The sequence below is a fragment of the Achroia grisella genome, unplaced genomic scaffold (assembly GCF_030625045.1).
Source record: "Achroia grisella isolate CSIRO2021 unplaced genomic scaffold, CSIRO_AGI_Agris_v1 utg204, whole genome shotgun sequence".
NCBI classification, from domain to species: domain Eukaryota; kingdom Metazoa; phylum Arthropoda; class Insecta; order Lepidoptera; family Pyralidae; genus Achroia; species Achroia grisella.
In genome coordinates, this window is record NW_026712703.1 from 1,846,246 (window position 1) to 1,872,999 (window position 26,754).

At 32.2% G+C, this 26,754-nt stretch overlaps 3 protein-coding genes across 3 annotated transcripts; all 3 read right to left on the minus strand.

Annotated features, from left to right (window-relative positions):
* Positions 1-2,006: 2,006 nt before the first annotated feature.
* Positions 2,007-7,943, minus strand: LOC131842051 (aminoacylase-1-like). The gene is made up of 9 exons (XM_059190484.1): positions 7,811-7,943; positions 7,052-7,224; positions 6,270-6,441; positions 5,636-5,782; positions 5,122-5,198; positions 3,840-3,956; positions 3,592-3,687; positions 2,979-3,112; positions 2,007-2,265 (listed from the first exon to the last, which is right to left on the minus strand). Exons 1-9 carry the CDS (start codon positions 7,941-7,943, stop codon positions 2,007-2,009), a joined length of 1,308 nt encoding a protein of 435 aa, XP_059046467.1.
* Positions 7,944-10,838: 2,895 nt separating this feature from the next.
* Positions 10,839-13,620, minus strand: LOC131841930 (aminoacylase-1-like). Its single transcript, XM_059190328.1, has 4 exons — positions 13,550-13,620; positions 12,729-12,824; positions 11,674-11,807; positions 10,839-11,150 (listed from the first exon to the last, which is right to left on the minus strand). Exons 2-4 carry the CDS (start codon positions 12,738-12,740, stop codon positions 10,943-10,945), a joined length of 354 nt encoding a protein of 117 aa, XP_059046311.1. The 5' UTR covers positions 12,741-12,824; positions 13,550-13,620; the 3' UTR covers positions 10,839-10,942.
* LOC131842026 (uncharacterized) lies at positions 12,975-26,365 on the minus strand. Its single transcript, XM_059190458.1, has 15 exons — positions 26,083-26,365; positions 25,555-25,695; positions 24,856-24,987; positions 24,438-24,548; positions 24,193-24,251; positions 23,903-24,036; positions 23,418-23,601; positions 22,661-22,807; positions 19,414-19,487; positions 18,393-18,559; positions 16,161-16,332; positions 15,255-15,401; positions 14,396-14,466; positions 13,390-13,506; positions 12,975-13,103 (listed from the first exon to the last, which is right to left on the minus strand). Exons 1-15 carry the CDS (start codon positions 26,158-26,160, stop codon positions 12,975-12,977), a joined length of 1,863 nt encoding a protein of 620 aa, XP_059046441.1. The 5' UTR covers positions 26,161-26,365.
* Between the last annotated feature and the right edge of the window lie 389 nt (positions 26,366-26,754).

The window sequence follows — 26,754 nt, forward strand, 5'->3', positions numbered from 1 at the left end:
GGCTGAATTAATTCGTCTCGCGGTGTCTCTTAGAGCGTCATCCTCGGATAATGACGTAGAGAACGAACAGACATTACCGAACTATATTAATTTTAATTTTATGATGATCGAGGGATCGAAGACAGTGATCACAATGATAAGAAAACATTTAAGCAGGACACTGTTATGTGAGAGTTGAGTAGGGTAGAGTTATTGGGGTACCCTTTTGTATGTATGCAGACTCTGCTATTGAGTATTATTTCATTATATATATAGAACATATCTCCCCAACCGATCGAGTGCTGAGTCGTGACGTTTGTACATATTTAAAACTCTGAAGTCTAATCATAGATAAAAAATCTTAAATTGCCTATCTAAAATTAAAAGTGTCTTAAGCAGATAATACTAGTATAACATAAGTAATTAAAATTAGCAACCAGACTATTAATGTTATGTTAAGTCGATATTTCTTGCTTTACATTATCTACTTTCTAATAATCCTTAGAGTAATAAAACGATATCTTGAAAGCGTATGCGACATTATCCAACCATAAACTAAATTCACAGTAATCAAGCGCCGTGTCTACATGTTGCTACGCCGTAGCAATGCGTAGCAGGCACTTAGCTGGTCGCCTCCAGCGCTCTGATTTATGTGCCAGCGACATCGAGACGTGACAATTTATTTCAATTAACGCTTGCGCCCCCCAGCGGTCCACTGCCGTGCTATGTAACATTGATATTAAAAAATTAACAACTCATTCCATTATTCAGTAGTTCCGTTTAGTATTAGACTTATTTTTATAGTGTATGAATTTTCGGATTATCATGACTAGGAACCTTATAAACACACGATGAATGGTAATATAGACCATAGCACTAGTCTTCCTCGAGACTGACTCCAATATAATGCATATTACAAACTTAACAAAAATAATTATTCAATAATCATATCATAATATTGATTAACTTTGAACTCGGCTAATTATAAACATCGCTCTCTCTAAGTTCATCTTTGTAAGATGAAAAAAAGAGATCTAAAGATAATAAACAGCTGTATTTTAAACTAATGTATACAATTTAAATATACAAATAAAAGTAATCTTTAATTCAAACATGCAATAAAAAATTAAAATGTTCGCTTTATACGTAGGTGTACATATATAAATATCGTTGTGGCACTTCACAAACGCTAAACGGTTTACTCGGATTCAGATCATTCCGCAGAATTCATTTGCTCGTTAAAAGCCTGACAAGTGAGTATTGTCGCCCTGCTAAACAAACAGACCCAGGAGAGTCGCGAAAAAGTCCTTTTAAAAATGTTGCGGCACGTTCGCATGGAAAGGCACCCATTACTGGGAAGTGCCGACTGTTTGTTCAAAGATTTAGAGATGCAAACGTAAAGAGAAGCGGTATTTTTTAATGTACAATGACGTTATTTAGGTAAGTCACGTCTCTTGATAACTCAAATTACTTTTTTCCTGTTTGGATGTTTCTTACAATATAATCAACGAATTGCGTATATTTCACAAATATGTAGTTGTATAATATATTTGAAACCATCGACTTTACTATTTGTAATAATGTATGAGGTATCTAATATTAAAGCTATTTATTGGGGTCATTTAATTGTTATATACTATATCTATTCTAGTCACGTCATATTGGCTTGCGCCATAAAAAAGGACTAGGTACATAAATAATAATTGATTAGACAAATAAAAATTGACAAATTCGATTGAATAATAACTATAGTAATATGACACTAGGGAACTTAAAGGAGTTATATGTCATTTCGTTGAAAGTGAAGTTCCAATATTCTGTATGTACATAAATATTTCCTCGGAACTTCGAAAAAATATACTGTGTAACTTTCTATATGTCACTTTATAGGTTTTTATTTTTGAAAAATATATTATAAAATCCGTTATTTTCCTTCTGAGTATAGCCAATGTCCGTGTTGTTTATATAAATAAATAAAACATTAACAATATGTAGAGGTACATTTAATACAGGTCAGTCAAATCAGATTACAGAGCAGTTTTAACAATATACACACTAGGGTCCGTGGAAGTTTCACTGCCAGGTATGTTTGCGAGGTTCGTGATGATTTGCTCATATATATCTATACCCCTGAGGAAGGTTTCCGCAGGTATATACTCGTCGACAGCGTGTAATAGCATAGGTGTGTTCGCCATAGGTGAGATGCCAAATGCGGGCACGCCGGCCAGTCGTACGTGTCGCGCGTCTGTTGACCCCGGTGGTACAATAGGTACTATTGGTATCCTCCTGTAGGTTTAATCAAAATTATAGCCATTTATTTTCTTTCTTTACGGGGAGATATATTTTTTGAGGGGAAAGGGGAAAATCTAGATGCAGTTATATCAAGCAGTTTAAGTAAAATGTAGTCGTGTCGTATCAACAATAAAAGATTGATGTAAGAACGTAGGATGTAAGAGCTCCACTTATAATCGCGATCAAGCTGACGATCCTTCTGATAGCAAGTAGTAACAGTCTTCCATATGCATCACGGACGGAAGAACTTCACTGACATTATGTGATCTACAATACATAAAAAACGTTAGACGAAGTTCACGCAGAAATCTTTCTAAAAAGTTTACTTCTGAAGAATCTGTTTCACTAATCTATACAACTATTATAAAGAGGAAAGATTGATTGTTTGTGTTGAATAGGCTCCGAAACAAAAAAAATAATATATATGTAGGAGACTACTTAATTAACTCTGATGAAATTAGGCGATAGAATATTTTCAAAAATGTTAGTAAAGAAAAATGTCTACATGTAACTCGTCGTGACAAACAAACAATTAATACCAATAAAATCCTTGTATGTGATGGCGTGGTGACAATACAGCAAAGTTATGTACTACAGTTTTATAGAGGATATCAATAACAAAGGGAGTGTGCATTTGAGTACGCTTGTATAATTAAAAAAAAATAGCATATTAAATGTGTAGGTTAAGTACTTAGATATGTACTAACAATGTTTGGGCCGCTTCAGCAATCGCTATCCAATAAGGATTGGACGAGGACACCAGAGTGGCAGGACTCTGTGGATTCTTTGATATATAGGTTAGCATGATATTGTCTCCAGCCTCCGCTATCCATTGCTCCAACTGTGAAATATATTTATATTCATAATTATTTTATAAATATCATAATATTTATTCCACTGCCTATGGTTCTATTTCTATGAGTTAACTATTATTTATACAGTTTTACTGGCGTTGAACTAACACCCAACACTGTAGTCTTAATTGAACACCTGATTTAATATATGTAGGTATATTAAATAGCGATAATATAAAATAGCTATAGCTATAATAACAAATACAAGCATCGGTGGTCTAGGGGTGTAGCACATTGCTTTATATCCGATGTAAGCAGGTTTGATTCTTTCCACGGCGCAAACATTTCTATTTATAAGTTTGCTTTTTAGTACGTACGGTATGGCTGTTTACTACGTATATATATACACTATACTACTACTATATATACTGTATATATGTATTTAAATAATAAACTATTTTTAATTCAGTTTAGTCCAGTAACCACAACTATTAATCGGTTATTATTATTATAATGTGATATTTACTTGTGCTTGAAATGCATCTTCATTCACTCGGGTTCCCAGTCGAATATCGAATGTGAGGCTAACAAGGCTAGGGATGATATTGTTAGCAGTACCACCCTAGAATAAAATAAAAATAAATATATAAAGTATAAGTAACTTCCTTATTGTAATAATTATGTTTTTATTTTTTTGTTATTGTCAATTATTTTTGTTATGTTAGTAAAATTATTTACATTATGTAAATAAATAATCTGTTGATTTATACTCACGTTCAGTCTGTTAAGGTTCACTGATGTATACACGCCGGCGTCAAATATTGATGCCGATGTTGAAATGATATACTGCTCGTCCCTGAACTTTAGTAGAGTATCGATTACATTACGACACTGCAACATATTGAAAACATAATTGGAGAAATTAGTGGTTATAACTTATAAGGAATTACAAGAAAAAGCAAAGTAATAATGCGGTCCAATAGGAGAGTTGTCTCTTTTATGTAATTAGAATGTCAAACAAACAGCTAGAGCAGTGTTTCCCAACCTTTTTTGTGCCATGCCCCATCTTAGCCTTTCTAAAATTCTTATAAAACCAAACAATGAAACAAGAACAACAACTGATCTTACTCGATGGTCTTGAGATTTAGCATACCGCCTTGGTACAAACATTTGTATCCATGAGTATGTTTGCGTCGGTCTGGATGTCCTCTGCATATTTATTTTAAAAAATGCAACTATGTATTTAGATCAGTTGTCTAATACTCATAACATAAGCTCTACTTAGCTTGCGATGAAATTATTCTGAGATATAATATTTAAAAATAGAAAAAACCATGACTCATATCCCATAAAATAAATCTTATCAGGGAGTCGGCTTCTTGGCGTTTGATTTTACCATACTATAATCTAATCAAATATATAAATTATCTACTTGTAATTGACTATATAGTATTATATAATACGTTACTTAGAAGTTTTGATTTACAGTTTTACCTGTTAATAAATATAGATTATATCCAATTACGATATCAGTTACCGAAATACTAGATATAAATACAATTTTTTGACAGTAAACTATATTTGAAGTTTCTATTAATTTATACTTCACCCATTTTATTTTTATCTACCTTTCTTATCCTTCTTTAACTTGCCTACGTCCATTGCATATTCGAGTGAAATGACCTGGCAATATGGTTTTAATACATCTAATGATGACGAATTTCCTGGATTTGGGTGAGGAAGAGGATACTTGACGTGATGTATTAAGCAACGCAGTCACTATACCCCATTTTAACCAATCCATCCAACCATAGTATTTAAAATAAGAAAAAATTACCCCTTGATTAAAATAATTTATGCTTTTAATAAAATAGAATATACCTTTAGGTATCATACAAACTATACACTGAACGCCTGTTCCATTTGCACGTTTGCAATCTTAGATGAGGTATTCACAGGCACTCAACACTTACAACATAGCGGTGAAGGCAGCACGTGATATGCCCACATTTGCTGAGGGTATATATAGTTACACGTAGATATTAACGATAATAACCTTTCCAGTAGCAGTCGTGTTGGTTGCAGGAAAAGTTGAACCATGTGCAGCTACACCGTGACAATCGACTTTAATTTCTATAATTAAAAAGTAAACGAATAGGTATTATATTTTTGCAAACGTGATATTTCTATATCTATCGAAATATATTTAGAGAAAATTTATTATTGAATTTTTAAATTAATTTAATAATAATGATCTCGTTGTTATTCGATCATGTATCCCGGTGTAAATATGCCGTTGTGATAATGAAATATTTGTTAACTTCTATGTTTATGATTCAATTTAAGATAAATGATAAAAACTATTAGTAGTAGGTACTACTTATATTACATGTTACAAGATAGTCATGGTGGTTGCTATTGCTCCACTTTAACCCTATATAGGAGTACCAGCTTCTATGGGAAGAGATGTTTTCTGAGCATTGAGACATTACAGATATTCCCATGTAGATTTGTACTTATATTCCTTGTCAATGTCTGTTAGAATATGTATGCATTATAGATATACTTACGCCAAACAACCTTATCTTGGTAAAAGAGTGGTATGATAGGTATCGGGTAAGACGTTCCTTCGTCTAATTCCAAGCCTACGTTCATTGCAGAGAACTCGTCGCTCTGTAGAAATGGTATCATGCCGTCTTCGCCACCCACCTCCTCATCTAACAAACGAATTATTAACTTCTAGAGACCATGTCTAGTAAATATTTATAAACAACAAAAATTATGTTACAGTTTTATTATTAGATAGTTCTAATAAAGATGAATGAATGATGAAATGAATGCCTATTAAAGAACTATTATTAGATCTAGTGCCTATTAAAGATTATTACAGCAAGTAAATTAGAACATATACCTATTACGTTTAGAAGCAAATTATGATGAAGACAAAAAATATTTATATCGTAAAAATAAGTCACAATTTATATGGTAATGATAATTATATTATTGTTAGTGATTATTGACTTATTACAATTAAATGAGGGAAGGTACTGAAAAAAAGGTCTATTTCATTAACAAATCCGTTAGATAGGCTTTTGGACTATCTTTGTGGACAAAATTTTCAGTAACAGTCTATATCTAAACCTATATTAATTGGGATCTTCAGTGTCTAGACAATGTACAAAAATATCACAAAGCCGAACTTACCAGGCATAAGTGTCATATATACGTCCCTCAAAAGAGTAATATTGTTAGCTTTTATTCCACTTAATGCTTCGTAATATTGAATGGAGACCGACTTCATGTCCTGCGTACCGCGACCGTAGATGTTTCCGTCTTCTGCAAGAACTCCGCCGAATGGCGGATAACTCCATCCTTCCTGTAATTATTTTATTTTGTTTACTGATTTATATGGGGATAATAAAAGCGATGTGACTTGCTTATAAAGTAGCCTGCTATAGACAAATGAAAATCTGAAAATACTACTACACATAAACTACCTTTCCCTTTACAATATGCGTATATATTGTGACAAACAGTTGTAAGAATAGAAAAAATAAATAAAAGGAAAAACTATTTCGAATGGCGAGTAGCCCAGTTTAGTTACAGTTTGCTCATTATTTGGGCTATAATTAACGCTGTTGAATATAAAAATAGCTAGATAAAAATATCTATATATAAATTTTATATTATTTATTGTCTATTTATATTATTTATAGTCTTATATTCAAATAAGATAAACAATATATTATCATTTATAACTATTATATATTACCTATAACTAATCCGGTAAACTGTAATCGTAGAATAATACCAATCACTATGAACAAAACTATTAATAACATATGATAAGTCTCGGATGAGCACAAAAAACTGAGATTATTTTGCGGATTCAATTCGGGACCTACCAAGTATTGGTTATATCTACAAGTATAACACGTGCTTACCCTCTAACAAAATCTGTAATGAAGAACATACGCTATACTTACATTTTCATCTGCGGGTACAACATCCATGTGAGAATTAAGTTGAATACTATTCAGCGAAGAATCTTGTCCAGCCCATTTTAAAACAACTATGGGATAACCTTCTCCATATTCATAAACGTTTATGGGTACACCTTGTTCTTCAGCCAACTGAGTCCAAAATTCGACAGCTGGGGCTATTATAATATTATATAATTATATTTATTAAGGGTATTTATAAATTTAAATAATTAGATACGATTTTTTTTACCATTTAATGGTTCAAATAAGTGTTCAATAATTTGTGTTTTTTAAATAAGTAGGTACTTAAGTATTTCTGTCTAGCTTTGGAAAACTTTCGACTTCATTGCTCTAGCGGTTCCATCTTACAGCCAATGGTCGCGATTCGATTCTCGCACAATATTATATATTTATTTGTATTCCTGAGTAAGATTGATTATATTTGTCTATATTGGTCTATATGTATTCCAAGTAATTACGAAACATGTATTTAAGTATTTTTTATCAGTTGTTTTCTACAAGCTCGGCTTAGTGGAAGACTTTGAATGAATGAAATAATATTTTCATTGTCATTACTTTCTTTTCAGAAGCAAAATCGTGTATCCACTAATAAGATCTCTCGTTCTTTATATTGAAAAATCAATTTAAGTATTAAATACTACTTAAAAAATTTACAAAGAGCTTGATCATTATGTTTTGCTTATTATTGTTAACGTCTAAAATACAACAGTATATAGTACTTAAAAATATATTATAACTTACTCAGATTAGCACCCGTAGTTGTATTTATTTGAATATATTCTTGAAATCGTTGTATCGCTGGGTAATTGGAGTAATCAAGAGCATTTACTCCGTACAATCCATAATAAATTACACTGAGTAGTATCCACTGCATCTTACAAGTTATACATATGAACAAACAAAGGAATTATTACAAAGTGCAATATTATAACAAATTAATATGTATTTATATAGCGGAAATAAGTTTATTGTACCATTAACAGGTTATCTAAAAAGTTTATAGCATTCTATCTTTATATATAATATATCTAATACCTATATTTAAGATATATTATTATTCGTACCTACTCCTAAGCCTAGCAACCTGACATAATGCGATAAGATCATGAATACTCTTTGCATACCTATGTTTATAACATGAATTTACCATTCGGAGAAGGTGTTCGTTAGTAATGTGGACTACTAAACCCCAATGTTAGTAACGTGCTATGTCAGGTTGACCTCTACGCGGTTTCCCCTAGTAAACATCGTGGTAAATTGCCATTTGCCAAGATGGGCTAACTGACCTAACTTCATACTTAACATCTCTTCTTCCTCTGGCTCCGGCGTATTGTTAGAGCAGGCAAGTGTACCATTTATTTATTATCCATAAAAACATGGCCATGTACCATGCTTATATGCATACCTGTATGTCTAAAGTAAAAATTATTTAAGAAGGCTTACTGTGATCCTTGATTATGTGAAAATATTACAATTGATTATTAATTATATTGACTTATATAATAACAAAAATCTCACTAAATGCAGATCCTTCTTAATAAAAATGTTGTTATGTCAGCTGTCCTTCGCATAATGATACAGCGAGCAGACTGTATTACCTAGTAGTTAGAAATATCTACATAAATTAAAATATAATTTATTCAATGTTTATTTAACATACAATACTTTATATTTCATAACCATGACAAAAGATGTTTTGTTCACATTCTTCTTATTCATAAAAACAAAGGCTTTTCATAGTCAAAAGTATACGTTTTTTGTTTTATATTATCCTTATTAGGCACAGGTTTGGCGTTTCTTCCGTATGGCTCTCAAAAATATTTTTAATGTGTTTTATATTTCGGGATGAAACTAGTTTTTGGCAAAATATAAAGCTCATAAAAATATTTACTCATAAAATTAATGAATTCCGTCAAAATATTTCCAATAGATTTAAGGAAATAGACATTTTATGATTTTTGCAATTGAAAAATATTATTTTAGTAACAAATAACATGAATATACCTATTTACATCTTGATTTTATCAATATTAACAATCCATTATGCCAAGTAGTTTAGCGTACCGCTTTATTTTCGGGTCGTGGATTCGATCCTCGCACACAATGCAAACATTCATGAGTGATTGTTTGTATTGGTGTGGTTGTTTTTTATTTAGGTACCTATATAATGTACTGTTTTAAAAATTCGCTCCGTACCGATATTTGTACTCAACGTGGTATGAAGCGAGCCTACCGCTGAACCTGTAATTTGTGTGGTTTGTTGTCGGTGTTTCCATTACAAATTTAAGTTTTTTTCGAGGCGATCTGATTTGAAACTCACACGAACTTTTACTATAGATCGAGGTAGTACGACTTGGCGTTACTACCTCGATCTATACGCCAAGACGTTATCCAAATTGAACAATTCGGACAAAATTAATTATTGCTCGACTCTGTTGATAAACTACCATCGCAGTTTATGTAGCTTACTACACCAGACCCGTCGTACTCCTAATAATACGATCAATGATGTAGGTAGATATATATCTGCATGAACTCTAATTTCTCTGCATAAAAGTGTATCCCTCACTTAAAGACATTTTTTTTTATAATTGACCAATTACGACACTGTCTAATTCGATTAATCTACTAAAAGTAATTTACGTACCGTACGTATATGTAAATACTAGCTGTACCCGCGGTCTTACTAACGTGAGATATATAGCTAAGTGTTCAATGTAACCTACATATTATCCATATTATTAAAATTCATTCGGTAGTTTTTGCGCGAAAGAGTAACAAACATCCACCCATCTGTTCACACTTACAAACTTCCACGTTTATAATATCTATTAGTAAGATAAATAATGAAACTTACCTTATAAAAAAATATAATTTCACTATAATCATCAAGTAAAAAAATACGTCACCATTCAATTTAGGTTATAAATAGGTAATATAAATGTTAGCTGTGGTCTTAACCCAAGATTTTTAGGTTTTTATAGTAATACTTAACAATTTTAATAAAAAAAATACTCATATGGGATATAGTACGATTATCTGTGTGCATAAAACATTCCAATCTTTGATATGTTACGTGAGACATATAGGTATTATCTCGGTGGTTCAAGAGTGAACAAATAACATGTAACTATATATTTAGATATACTATCAGTTTTTATTGATACGAATAAAGTAAAAAAATACATTGTCACTGGCACTTTTCCGTGCAGTAGATATATACCTACTGTGAGACAACTAATCTATATTAATCCATCCATTCTAATAATATAGATGTGAAAGTAAAGTGTGTCTGTCTGTTTGTTACCTTTTCAGGAGTAAACGAGCTGAATCAATCTTAAAAAAGGTACCTAATGTGTTGATTGTGAAAGTTGGATACATGAGGAAAAACTTTTTATCTAAAAAAAAGGAAGACAAAGACGTAGGTAGTGGTTAGTATGTGTAGGTATATATATAAGGAACTAAGCAGAGAGACATGATGTCGATCACAGAACAGATTTTTCTGCTCTGTGATGTTAAAATTCGGCGTCAAGATGTGCCAATATATTTAATACAAATTCCAGTGAAATTCAAGTCGCCACAGTACTGAACCTTGACGAAATAAAATCTGATTCAATGGAATATGATAGGGATTTTCGAAGTACAATAAAAAATGTAAAGAAAATATGTAAGTTTATTATATAAAGAATAAGACATTCTTATGAAATCAAAAATTAAAAGTATCATATTGAAAATGGAAGAAATAAAATCTTTTATTAAATAAAAGTATTATACACATACAGAGAGTGTAGGAGCTCTAAAGTAAACAAAAGTACGTATCTAAATATAGCATATAGCTAGATTTAGATACGTACTTTTATTTACATTTAAACACTACTGCAAGTTTCCTAACTTCTGCAAAATAGCCACATACACGTCGATACCTCTGAGGAAGGTGGCTACATTCAAATACTCATCAGCTGCATGTATACGTGAAATTGTATGAGATTTAGGAGCAAACCCAATGGCTGGTATGCCTTTATTCCGCAAAATGAGCATATCTGAAGTTGCTGGGCATACTACTGGCGTAATTTCAATACCCCTGTAATAAAAATAAAATATATTATTCTTAAAATATAACAACAGCCCGGGCTTAGACCGAAAGGCCATAAGTAGATAATAGATTTTTAATTTAAGCGACATTAAAAATTTTGTAAATCAATTTAAGGAGGGAAACTGAGAACAAACCACTATAGACTAATCTGAGAGACGGCGTAGATCTAGACTTGTCACGTAGGTTCCAAATATACCCGCAGAATGTGTCGGCTGTGCTCACCACAATGTCTATAGTCCATAATAAAACCCGTTGCACGAAAGTCCTAATGTTATATGCATATATATATGTATATATCATTAGCTGACCCCGTGACTTCGTTCCCGTGCAGTGGTATTCGGAGTAATAATAGTTCATAATTTTTAAGTGGAGTTAACCACACCCAAATCGGTTAAGCCGTTTCTGATATTAGCGCGCACACACGTACAGATGTATAGACAAACATTCTAATTATTATTATTTTGTGTTCTTCACTTGTTAACCTAAAATACACTTTTAAAAAAAAAATTACAAATTGTTGACAGCTTCCCGCATAGCAAGCCAGTACTTATTATCATCACCAATAGATGTCGCTGCAGACTCCGTGAAATATCGGATAAACGACAGTTCGGTACCATTACCAGCGTGCTCAGTCCATTCCTTTGTCTGTGGATTTTACATAGAAATTACTATCAAGTAATATTACTTACTTACTTTACTTTACTTAGATTAAACAGTAAGACGATTAACTACATACAACACGTGCTCGATACATATTGAGGCGATATGAGGCATATACTTCTTCAAATTGGCTGATTATAACTGCATACCTAATTATAGTTCATCCAGTCCTAAACTAAGCCGGTTTTGTGCTATATGTAGTCAACAGTTTAAACACAGATAACATTATATTGCATAGTTTAAATATAACATATGTTAGTAAGATTATTTAGTTTATATATAAGATTTAAGATCATATATTAGAAAAGTATTTATACAACGCCATCTATTTTGGTATTATAAAATTTATAAAAATTCGTATACATTAAGAAACAATAAGAACAACGTAACAAACAATAAGAAAAAATGCTTATTTATGCCTTTCTTTATACATTTGTATATACATAGGTATATGTTGACCATATATATACAAATGTATAAACATAACATATTCTGTAAAAAATAATCCTAATTCCTTCAGTAGTTTTTATGTGCAAAGTCAACATACAGACTTTTTTCAGTTACGATTTCGTTTTTTTATACAGGTAATACGGCACGTTTTATGGTGTACGTTTTTTAATTATTGTATATGAAACCGTTAGCCGTTTCATTAATTTTAAACGGCAATCAAAAATTCATCATAAATAATATAACATTTTTAAGTTTTAACATACAATATTATAATATTATGAGGCTCTGTGCTTATACTGCCATGTTCTTTCAGGGCGTCACAAAATAATTGTATCTTTACCACATTCTGTATGCATGTGCTTTTTGTGTATTTCTGATACTGCAATAAATAAGTGTAAAGAATAAAGTATGACAAAGATAAAAAAAATATATATATATAATAGATATTCCACATACCAAAGCTAACATAGCTTCAGCATCTACTGATGCTGCCAATCTCAAATCGACGACTGCTTTTATGTTAGTGGGTATTATATTGCGAGCCAATCCAGCCTGTAATATTGTAACAACTCATTTTAGTTAACGTTGGATCAGGGAATATGGTCAATGGTTTACATCCCCGACAAATAATGAGTCTATTATCTATCTATATCTATTAAATGTCGATACGTACGGTGTCTATAGTTTAGGCACTACCGTGCTCTACCGCCGAGACGCCGAGTACCGCGGACCCACAGGATGACCGTTTTTCGTAGAGGATAGTACGAACAAATACGAGAGGTAGAAAACGTGCCCACTTTGACTTGGACCAAATTGTGGCATGCAAAAAGTCTAAAGCTAATAAGTAATAAATTATAATAATACTAAAAACATTGTTTCAATTCATATATTTAACTCTCTGGTGACAGAAAATATTATTAATAAACCATACCATATTAATATTAATTTAAGAACTAAGTTCATACGTGTCACGTTGAAATATGATAATATTTGGCGAGAAATGGGCTTACATAATAATAGTCATTATAGTACAAGAGACTATTTCTGTTTATGTTAAATTTACAATAGTAAATAAATACTTCAAAACATACAATTCTATTATCTAATATATACCTACCTGTATAATATTAATATTTATCGTACTGTATTCTCCATAATCCAACGCATCTCTACTAGCCATTATTTTCTCTTGTTCTGTTCTGAATTCCATAATAATATCGATCAACTTCTGCAGCTGTAAAATGATAATTAGTTAAGATATTTCCCATAATACATACCTATAAATTTCCGCGGAATATATAACAGATTTTTTCTAATGAACACAAACACATCTACAATATGTAGGTACAATGTATGATAAAATATCAGTAATATATGACTACCTTCAATGTAAAGTATATGAATGTAGTACCTACGTTAAGAATAGAATAGAAAATCATTTAATCAAATAAACTAAATTTAAGCAATTTTGAATAGTCATAACATTTTTTTTTATCTACCGCTTGTTCGGAAAGCTGTCTCATCACAAGAAGAACGAACAAGAAACTTGTGTGTTGCTCTTTTAAATAATCCTTGTAAATTTACATTTACAAGTCGAAACGTGTGAATACAAACTACCAACCAGCGCTAATTTATTAGGGTCAAATATAAATATACATTAAGATTAAATCAGTCGTAGTGATAAGAGCAGACCAGTCCCTACAAGAAGCACTCGTTCACGAGTATGACGGATGAGCCAGCCATCATTGCGCTTGACCATATTTATGGAGCCCAATGATAAGCTTACTATAAAGACACCAACTAACTTCGTCACTGCGTCTAACGCTCTCCCAAGTAAAAGACAAGGTACTGGATTTTATTAATTCCTTAGTATATAAATATAAATATCCATGGTGTAAATCTGACATTCGAATACATCCAGTAGTTCTTGAGCGAAAAGATAATAAATATCCATCCACCTATGATCACAAACTTTAGGGTTTTTATATATATTTGTAGAGCATCTTTACATTTTTTAGGATGTACTTATTCTAATGTTATGCTATAATTGTGTAAGTGCAAGTGTAATAATAATTTATATTTTTTTAGTTATTTACTGTCATAATTTAAAATTTTGTGAATACCTTTTCCATAGCACTCCCATTCGATAATACTGACCCATGGGCGCTCACACCGTGTAACTTAAATTCCATTGCTGAAAACAAGTAGCACATCAATTTATTAGCCATTAAAAGATAGAAACTTCTCTATTCACTATTAAAAAATAAAATTTAGTAGTAATATTTTTTCTAGCCCTTATTATAATTGATCGAGAAGTGAGGCGCCGTAGCAGATTATGGTTGAGTGGTCTAAAAATTTCTACAACCCCTATGCAGTCATTTTTAAAGTAGTTCACTTGCCTGCTTTGACAGTTTACTCTGGCGGGGCACCAGTGGAGTATGATAAGATGAGCGATGAGATTTAATGATGAGAGATGAGAGCTAATTTGACACGATGGGCTAACTGGCCTGATATGAGATCAGGCCAGTTAGCCCATCGTGACAAATTAGCCAGGAATTTATCACGATGGTTATACATATTACATTGTTATGTACATTATATGTAAACTGAACCCTGTAATTTATACAGAGATAAATTGTAAAAGAAAGTCGCTTGCGATCTTGGTTTGTAAGCTGTGATTAGGTTGTAGAATGCGATTAGTGTTATTAGATTGATCAGTAAAATTACATGACAAGAAGCATGACACCTTAGTTCTCTGGAACGGCCATGCATGAATTGTATTAGGTACAGGTGTTATTACAAGATTACATGATGTCTGTTGTCCTGTTTATACTGCATACGGTTCATATGACAGATGATGGTTACCGTTTACCATCAGGGGATCAGTCAGCTAGTTTGCCATTTCATTTACAAAAAAATGTGTGTGGCTGTGAAAATAGAGTTAGCGCCACATCCAAAGTGTGAAGCTTTAATATCACTCACTCCATGGCCTCTTATCTTGATACGTGGCCAATAACGAATCATCATTTGACGCCAGTCCTTCATCCAGTGCAAAGCCTATGTTAAGTGCTTTAAACTCTGCAGTCTCTACAAAAGGTATCATTCCATCGAAGCCTCCTGTTTCTTCGTCTATAAAGAAAAAAATACAACTCATATACCAATATATGAAAGTAATAATAATATTATTATTACCTTTATCTCTCTATATTAGTTGGTCTATAATATATTTTCCTGGAATTACACGATTTTACTTATTTCATCCAGTGAAGCTATATCTAAGTAATGGCCAGCTGCGACCAACAGCATTAGTAGTACATCTGTAACCTTGACAAAGTTTGTAGCAAATTTGCAGATTAGGTACCTACTGAATTATTATTCCTATAACTAATAGGTAAAAGTAGGTTGGTAAGGGATGCACGTGAAGATATAGTAGCTTATGTAATTGCTTTCTGTCACTGTTGTACAAATAATAATCTACAAAAACAAAAGACTGATAAACACTTCAAACATCTGTCATTGATATATTATCTACGTATTATCACTTCTATCGTCCTAACTACCTGCATAGTTGTTTACTAACACGGCAATGAGTTCAAGTCTGAATAACACAAATAAAAGTTTTGAAGGCTATTTATATTTCTGACTGAAACCAAAAATTAATTTGAGAGAGATCACCTTGTTAGGCTCGCCCACTAAATTGAATCAACTCGCCAATTAAACCTTTTCATACGCAAGCCTTGCTGTATCAGCTCTTAAAACATAAAATGATTATGCGCCTTAAGTGTGAAGTTGGGTCCGAAAAAATAAAATAAAATTTCGATTTAATTTTATTTTCTGATCTGAAAAAACGAAAATACTTTCCGAAAAACTTAATAATTTATTACAGACCTGGCATTAATGTAAGATGTATAGTCCGCTCTAAAGTTATATTGTCGTTTTTAAGTTTTCTGATGGCCTCCAAATATTGTATGGCGACATCTTTAGTATCTTGTGTGCCACGACCATATAAGTCACCATTCTCATCTATGTGGCCGGAAAATGGAGGATAGGACCAATCTGTCTACAGATAATTAATATATTATTATTTTTATATATATACCTACAGTATAAAAAAATACAGAATGCACGCTCCTTACAAAATCTCCCGACATCAAGCGTCCATATATTTTATGTAGTAGGTAATTCGTTACTTTACGGGTAATAAAAAACATCATTATTATGTAACTAATTGGTATTATAATATAAGTTGATAGGTACCTAGTAGGGTTCATTCAGTCATTCAGTCCCGGGAATTCTCGACTCGAGAATTCCCGGGTTGTTCCCGGGAAATCAAGCTCGAGAAAAGTCGAGAACTCGAGATATCATGTACCTATATATAAATTAAATTGCCGTTTATTTTGTTGCGTGGCGGCGCAACAAGTTAAGGTTTTTTAATATTAAGGTTTTTTTTCATGTATTTTAAAGAAATTATTTTTGTTTACAAGTTTTAAGTAGATTTTTTTCTAAATAACCAGCCAAAAATGGTGCTATTATAAATATAAATCTGAATAATATTAAGTCCTAACATATGAAATTGGCGTCTTGTAAGGGAATAAACTGAAGTAATTTTTTTCAAAATATTATATAATATTTATTTAATCCAAGTATATACCATTGCTATTTATGCACTTTTGCCATCTCATAGGTATTTCATTGATCCCTTTATTAACCACTGCCCTTAAAAAACCATTTGGACGGGAATCAATAAAATCTTTGAAGGCACTTTGGTCTGCCCCATCGGATTTGAATATTTTCCCAATCAGTTATCCAAATTTCGAAAAAAATGGTAATCTGTTGGAGTCGATCTGGTGGTTATATTAGACATTACAATTCAATCTCTTCTAATTTGGTAACTGTGTGTGGTCTAGCGTTGTCCTGAAGCAGCAGTGGCCTACGGCGATTGACCAGCCTTGGTTGTTTAGCAGCTAGCTTTTCCATCGTGGTTTCTCAATTGCTGACAATAAATATCTGCCGTAATCGTCTGGCCAGATTTAAGAAAGCTGAGGTGAACAACACCGGAACTAGTCCACCAAACGCTCGCAAGTAACTTTTTTTGACTTAATTTTCGCTTGGGGCAGGATTTGGTTGGTTTACCAGGGTTCAGCCATTACGATAAGCGTTTCCAATTATCATACAAGATCCATTTTTCATCACAGGTAATAATTCGATTTAAAATCCCTTTATTATTATGCCGGCTGACTAATGTAACGCAGCAGTCTACGCGCGTTTGTCGATTTACTTTCATGCTTTTTCACCTTACCAATTTGCTACAAGTGGATTAAAAATAGTTTAGTAACTAACACCGCAACCTGCAACTAACCTGGACGTGGTTTGCAATGGATCCGCTTCCACAATAGTCTTCAGTTCTTCATTACCAACCTTGGACAAGGGCCGCCCATGGGGATTGGTTTTCGAAATTTCCAGAACAAAAACGTTGGAACCAAAAATGCATTGTGTTTTCTTTTGCGACACATCATTAATCCTTCCAGCCGTTTCTGCAGCACTGGTGCCACGGCGGACCTCGTACTTGTACTCCTAAATGACGTGATATTTTAAGTTTTTCATTTTGTAAAGTGAGTGACCCAAATAAAAAACCAAAAATGGTAAAGCCAAATGGGTTACGGTTTTCGAAAAACAAATGCATGAGTGAATAGCCGTATAAATTTGAAATTGGAATTCCTAAAGGTATTTTAGATCAAAGTGGCCAGTATGACAAAATGTTAATTTCATATGTAAGGACCTAATAATATATTTCTGTCTTTTATTTTAAATATTTAGCTTATTCATAATATGTATAATGCTTTTAAATATACTCAATAAATGTTTTATAATTAATTTGATACTTTTATTTGAGAGGAAAACCACTGAATTTTTGACGTTATTGGAACCAAATAATATGAGAAAACGTACGTAAATGTAAATTTCTCGACAACCCGAGAAGACCCGAGAAATTAACCTCAAGAATTCTCGAGACCCGAGAAATTGTAAAGCTCGAGAAATCATGAACCCTAGCTAGATACTTTCATTAATTCAAAACCGCAGCTGCTAATAGTAATCGATTCTATGAAATCTTTAACTTACTTCATATACAGTAACGACATCCATGTGCGAATTCAGCATGATACTGGGTAAGGTCGTGTCGGTGCCCTCCCAAGTGATAACGCATATCGGTTTTGCGGCCGGTCGGTATACAGTAAAAGGTAAGCCAAGTTCATTTGCTTGGCGCCGCCAAAATTCTACAGCAAAATCTAAAAATAAATTCGATCAAGAACATGTAGCCTAACGGTTTACGTTGGCGGGCCACCAGTGGAGGATGATAAGATGAGCATGATGTCAGGTCAATTAGCCCATCGTGCCAAATTCACCAGAAACTTAACATGATGGTTTCCAGGGGGAACCGCGAGGAGGTCAAGCTAACGTGGTGCATTGCTAGCAGGGGGTTATTAATACACATTACTAACAATCCCCTTCCCCCACCACTGTAGCATTATTTATGAAAATATGTCATAAAGAATCATTATTTTACTCATTTGATCCTAGTAATATCTGGAAGTGAGTAGTTTGATAGAGCTTGGATATTAGTTGGTTATAGGTGAAATGTATGTACCTACCTACCTATTACCTCCTGCCCAATTATTACGTTTATTTTATTTTATAATAATAATAATAATCTCGAGACAATTCACACAGCGCCATCTAGACCTAGTTAAGCTAGCTAAAGCTTGTGTTATGGATACTAGACAACTGATACAAATACATAGATATATTTTTTTTTCGTAAATACATACATATTATACATAGAAAACACCCAGACCGACACAAACAATCATACTCATGAATACAAATGTTTGTGCCGTGCGAGGAATCGAACCCGCGACCATCGGACGTAAAGCGGTGTGCTAAACCACTAGACCACCGAGGTCGTCAAATTTTATGTTACATAGGTTTATATAAACAAAATGGAGGTTGCGGAGTGTTGACTGTTTCCTTTATACAAGACCAAAATATTAAAGGACATGTAGGATAGGCGCAAACATGTTGGACCACATAGCGTCTACAGACAATTTATTAAGACATTCCGGCTAGGAAAAACAGTACTTACTAGGAAAAAAAAAGTGTATCATAGTGATAACTAAATTCAAATATAATTTTACATTTTCGATTAAATATCGCGAAAATTATTTCAATTCAGCTACAGTATTTACGTACCATTTTAAAATTTATGAAGCCTTTGTTTTGAAAGTTGTGTTTGAAAATCAACTTCACGGATTTATGTCAAAAACGACAGTATACCTAAACTGCTATGATTGCTTACCGTCAAGTAGGTAGTGTGCTTGATTATGGATCACTATTATAATATTTGTACTAAAAAAATATGAATCAAGATACACTGTTAAATAATATATACTGCTAGAAGTAATGACACCACATGTAATGAAGATCACGGAATCTAATTTAAGTACCTACATACATCATTATCTAGCCGCTATTATTAGGTAAACCCGACATAGATAATTAAATAAAATAAATAGAAAGGTAATTAAACTAGTCTATTTAAGGAGGTTGTCAAATGTACTTACGTATGTTAGCTTCTTGGCTCGTGTCAATTTGTATATACTCTTGAAACCTTTTTATCGGCGAAATTTCTTGATAGCATTGTGACATGTATTTTCTTGGCAAAGGATTTGCTACAGTTGCATATAAACTGTATAGAACAAAAAACAAGTACCGTACCGTCCACATGTTGGTAGATGGTAAAATGAATTCTAAAATGAGATTCATCTGAATGATGTAATCTATTATAAAACCGTGATAGGTATATCTAATATCTAAATATATAACTACATATATAGGTATTTACGACTGGCACAGTACAGTGGCTCACGTTTTCACGAATTATGAGCACTTAACTGCTGAATATAAATAACGTTGTTAATTACTCAATACACGTAGCTATATATAGACAGATACATTCTGTTACAAAGCAACTTTCCAGTCCAACCAAGCACTACTAGTCCAGTATTTTGCATCGAGAGCAACACAAATGTAAAACCTATCGACTGCAAAAAAATATGATCTACATGCGTTGTTATGTACTGAACACATATTTGAATGAATGAAATAGATAACTTTTCGACTGAGTAAATATTACTGCATGTTATGTGGGTAATACAGTCATTTTAAAACAGATACATAGATTATATGTATATACCTCTACTATGACCTACAATCTAAGCCTTTGCATTTTAATTGTGCATAACTGAATTTAATTATAGCAAAATGAATGATATAGAATATAGGATATAGGCATAATTTAATAAGCTCGGTGGTTCTAGTGGTTATGCACATAGCGTTCCTTCCAAAGGTCGCGAGTTCGATTACTCGCACGGTACAAACATTTATTTATATATTTATATCCATGAGTATGATTGTTTTTAAAGGTTTCACAGTTTTTAAAATATGGATATATTTATAAAAAAAATGCATCTATGTAATTATATCAGTTGTCTAGTACTAACCTACCCTACAAAACAGATCAGATGACGCTGTGTAAATTTGACAATTTGTGACAATCGGAGATCTTCGTGTGAAAACCATAGCGATCATCTTGCACACCCAAATGTCCAAGATGTATTAATGTAAATATTATAATGATTATTAACATTTATCTTTTTTTTACATTATAACTCAAAATGGGTTGTTACATAAATAACTGGAATAATTTCAATTTCTCCTTAGAAAATCATCTTGAACACCTTCCTTTTATATAAGCGTTGCTCACCATTAGTAATTAGGTGCGCTAGTCTCTGCCATTTCAGTTAAAAACACGCTAGCGCAAAGATTTAGGGCACTGTTCAATTTATGGAGATCGTGAGTTCGATCCCCACTTGTATGTTACTAATTGTATTATGCATAATATATGGCTAGATATTTATTTAGTATACATACCATTGCAACTTTATTTTTGAATATACTGTTTCTTTAATAAAATTGGCATTTTGTGCACAATACGGAAATATCCAGATTAAAGTTACTCTCACACATCACGCTTTTAAAAAACAACAATGAAATAGTGCATATTATATATATACTTTATTGCACTTTGAAATACAGTAATAATCTTATTTATAGACAATGTGAGCAAAGGTGGACTTATCTCTAAAAGAGTTCTCTACCAATTAAACCAGTACAGTAAGGTATAGCAAGTAGTGAATGGGTAACAACAAAGCAACTAACAGTAGAATGTCCAAATTAAAAAATAATTATACCTATCTAAATAATATCATTATTATAATTAGATACATAACAATAAAACATACATAAACATAAATAAAGGCCTATATATGTTTATGTATACATAAACATTATATTTAACACAACTGACGACCTCGGTGGTCTAGCAATTTAGCTGATTTACTTCGGTTGGTCGTGGGTTCAATTCCTCGTACGGTACTGAGATTTGTGTTCATGAGTATGATTGTTTGTATTGGTCTCAGTGTTTTCTATATACTGTATGTATTTATAAACAAGAAATGTATCTAAGTATATCTGTCAGTTATCTGTACCTATAACACAAACTCTGCTTAGCTTGGAACTAGATGGCGCTGTGTTAATTGTCAAGGGATATTATTGTTACTCATTATTACAAATATCTATATAGATTACACAAAATAAAAATAATTTACAAATGACGAAACTACACATATAACGGTAGTTCGACTTTAACCTTTTTTTTAAAGGAACACATTCATGAATTTGTGTATCAGCAAAGATCCTTCCACAATTTAACAGCACGAAATGAAAAGGAATTTCCAAACATTGAGACAGTGTGAAAATTAAATACATACTCGAGTGGTTTTGACAAAGGCATCTAGCAGGAGGAGGTAATTGAAAGCGGGAATGAAGGTAAGCAGGAGCATTAGGATTCTTTCAGGATGTCCATATTACTTTGGAGCCACTTTAAATGAGCGTTAAATTCAGAGACGCAAACTGAAAATAAATTTGACGGCTATATTTTGTAATAGCTAAAGATGTATTGAAGAGATTCCTCTCCTCTCGGTAACGTCTAAGAAATAAACCATTTCATTTCATTGACATAAGATGTCCATGACATTGTTGCCGTTTAATAGAAGCCTTAAGTTTTTTACCTTGTCAGTATACGCTAACTAAACACCCTTAAACTTAAGTAGGTGTACTGTAGACCAATCCAACTTGCTCCTCAGTCTACTACTGTTATTTTTAAAGAATTACAAATAAAAAAGGACATAATATAACTTTAATAGATGCTTATCATTACAATTTATAATTATCTAATCTGATTCATTAAGGGTCTCGTTCAATCTAGAGACATACTGACATCGTGTTCGAGAGAACTGTCGCTGCTCATTGTCTTCTCTTTGTAGCCTTTAACGTCGTCTAATGCAGAATATACAGACTTCTTTTCAAGTTTAGCAATTATTTTCTTGTCATGGAACGAATGGTTGTGAAGATTAGCCCTGTCGAATGATAATTATGTTATTACACTGGGTCATGAAATAGAAAGAATGTGATTTTAGTTAAGAGGCCAAAGACACTGTAATCTTAATTTTCAAATATTTTCATATATCATTAATATTATATGTGCACGTAGCACCCCTAGTGTTGTAGACGTCCATAGGCTACGGTAACCGGTTAACATCATCAGATGGGCCGTATGCTTGATTGTCATCATCGTGTTATAAAATATATATAGTGTTGAAACTAGTTATTATAGACTAGCGGCCGATTTCAATTTCGCCAGAGCTAAAGATAATTTTCGTAAAAAATATCCAAATCATAACCCAAGGGGGGTTGGTACAATTGGGTTAAAATTACAAAAGAAATAATGTATAAAGAAAAGTAATCATATGTAGATAGTAGCTCATTAATATGTAATATTATCTATTACTATGAAAGTACCAATATATAATGGGATATGGATAATTCACAAAAAAATAAGTCAAACTAAATACTTCAAATAAAATAAATATTAAATAAATACTGTGATATAAAATGTCACATCTCATCCGATTTTGTATAGATCTTGATTATAGTTTACAGTTTTCTTAAATTGAATGTTAAGCTCACCTGTTTAGAACGATGTTATCTTTAGTGACAACAAAAGCCATGCACTTGTTGTTACGGTAATCGACACATCTCCAGCGACGGACGCCGGAGCGATGAGTGACCGAGTGCAGATTGTAGATGTATCGGTTAAGTATCACCTGGAGAGAGCCGCGTATTGACACCGTAAATTGTAGATTCGACGACACTGTTGGCATAATCACACATAGTAATTAATTGTTATTTACTTCTTCAAGAACAATATAATTTTTTAGCGCCACTTCTATATTCTTTTATACAAAAAATAAATAGTGGGTTTAAAAACCATAGCAAGAAATAAACTATGTTTGAGAAACTTATGATTAACATGTATTGTCTGTAATAATAATCTAAACTTATACATGTTATATGCCAATAAGACAATAGTAAACTATATGAAAGAATGAACAGTCACAATATCGTAAGGACTTCATGGCTAGTGTGATGTATTATTTAATATAGGTACTTACATTTGTCTGTAGCCAATTTTTTAGCAGCTGTCTGTAGATTATCATCGTCATCAGAGTCCTGCACAGCACTGTCTTCCATATCAGTGTAATCTTGCGAGGTGTCTTTATATGTTGACTGTACTTCAGGTTTTGTTCTGAAAACATACAGCACTAATTTTTAGGGTATATGTAAAAAAGGGAGAAAATTTCTCACACTAGTCGTCTAGAATATGCAATGAAAAATGGGACCTCTGTTCGAGTGATACTATATTGTAATTACAATAAAAAATAAGTTTATGTGCTCTACTTACATATAAGGTCCCACGTTTTGTTTGACGTAAATTTTTCGAGCAGCTGCTGGCAAACTAACCTATAAACAACATTATACTGACTAAATACATATTTATCCTGAGTAAAGAAATAAAATAACACTATTTAACTTGACTAAACATGAAGTTACTATCATTGATCTACTAAACTTACTTATTTAATTTGCTTACTAAATGTAGTTTTTAAATTGCTTACAACCAACACTATAATTGATGTGGTTAGTTACCTGTTCTGTTCCATCACTTGTAGTAACAGCGAGCCTTTTAATCCCACTAACATGGCACAAATCCTCTTCAGGTTGCGATACATTTGTTGACATTTTAGTATTTGTGTTGATCTGCAAAACAAATAAAATGTACTTTATTTAGTATAACTTTATACATAATCACAATTTACTAGATATAGTAGTAAAATTTCTTTGATAAGTAGTAATAAAATAGTGACAAATGTGTTACAGGTTATATTTTCTTCCAAAGATAAATGTACGATTGTGAATTCACATTTTAAAAAAAAAGTTTAAACAATTAATCTTACATTAGGAATCATTAACAACTTATTAACCATAAAACAAGTTTAATTTTAAATATGCATGTAGGTAGAATATTTTAAAATTAATTACAAGTGTGTCACTGCTTAGTACTTACAATATTTTCAAGACCTTTTATGTGAAGGGCTTTCGCAGCTTCTCCAAAAGAAGAAAGCCCATCAGATGGTACAAGTACTTCGCCTGTATAAATGTATTCAAGTAACAGACACAGTGTTTTGTGGGACACATTCTGTAAGACAAAATATATTTCATATTTATTGATGTATTTATACTAAGTGGGATCTCTTCTGCATAAATATAGAGGATATCTTCTCTGAAATCGGTTATTCGGTAAAAGATCTAACAAATTATAAATATTTCAACATATCTTACTATTTAAAGAATGGCTATTGGGTTTTTATATGGAATACAGAACATTAAATAAAATATTTGTTTTGTCTGTAAAATACCTGTCTTGTACAGAGCTACACCTCTTATCTAGACTTTAGGCATTTATGAATTAAGACAATAGAAACAATTCATACAGAAACTATATGTTTTACAATTGAGAATAAACCATAGTTTAATTATATTGCCTAAGTATGAGATATTTAGTTATTAAATAAATACATATGTTTCTGCGGAAACGAGCAGTAAATATATTTTCAATGAAAATTACTTAAATTTTTAATTACTTTAATAAGCTTGATAGATTTCCTTGATGATTTAACAGCTATATCTACAAATAATGTAAAAGTTTCTATCAAAAGGTATCCTTTAACCGAGGATTAATATATAATTTATTATTGTAACTCACATTAAGAAATAGTATGGGGTGTTGTCCTGGAGCAGATGAAATAAGTTCCTTTAAGTAAGGGCTAGCTAAAGCCATTAATACTTGGTGCACTTTTACAAAGTGCCCATCTGCAGCAATAGTCATATCAACAAACTCAGCATTCTGAAAACAATACTTAATACAGTGGACACGCGGTAATCCAGCCCTCCTTGTAATCCGACATGGTCTATTATTTATTATTGAATATTTTTTTGACAATATACTTCAGAATGTATATACATACATACATATATAACATAGAATCTTATCACAGGATCTGTAATCTGCCGGATTACAAGATACTCTTTTGTAAAAAATTCCGGACTATACGAGACCCTTAATTCGATGGTCCGACACTGCCCTGCAAAACGTTTGTCGGATAACCGGGGGTCCACTGTATATGTAAACAGACTAAACTAAACATAACAAAAAGTATGAATTCTTTACTCTGTGATTTTAATTAAATGTAATTACTTGGTATCAATTTTACACACAAAACACTGAAAATACCTGTTGCAAGGAGCTAAATCCATTGCAAATGCTAGTTTTGTACGAATTCCAGGACAAAGCGTATTGAGATTGAACCATCACTGCTGCAAATCGCAATTCTAAGATTGTTAATTATAAGATTTTGTCAGTTGTATTTGATATAATATGACAATTACAAGAGAAAATGCAAAGAATATTGTTAAAATATTTGTTTTAAAACAATATTTCGTAAAAAGACTTGCCACAATTTAAATATATGATAGGACATGCTATATTTGTTTGAAATTAAACAACCACAGATCATGTTCACCATAGAGAAGACAAAATTGTTGCCACAGGTAAAAATCAGATAAATGAAAGCTAACAAAGATCCTAACTAAAACCATCTTTCTTTACCCCCTCTAATGACCAATTTTGTCAATGTTTTACAATGCATAGCTATCATTGACGGCAACTTTCCCTAAACTACAACTCCGTTATAAAGATCTTTCCAATTCATATATCGTCAAAAATTTACACCACTACAAATTTTAATAAAAGGTCACTAAGTATGACTATAATTAAGATTGTCAACCCAAAAACTACTGGCTTGGTTTGTCTGATTTTGGCCTTCAGGAATTTTCCTTCAGGAGTCATGGCTCCCACAAAATACCAAAATACCTGCTAATATTTTGGTTTCGGGACGAAATTTTT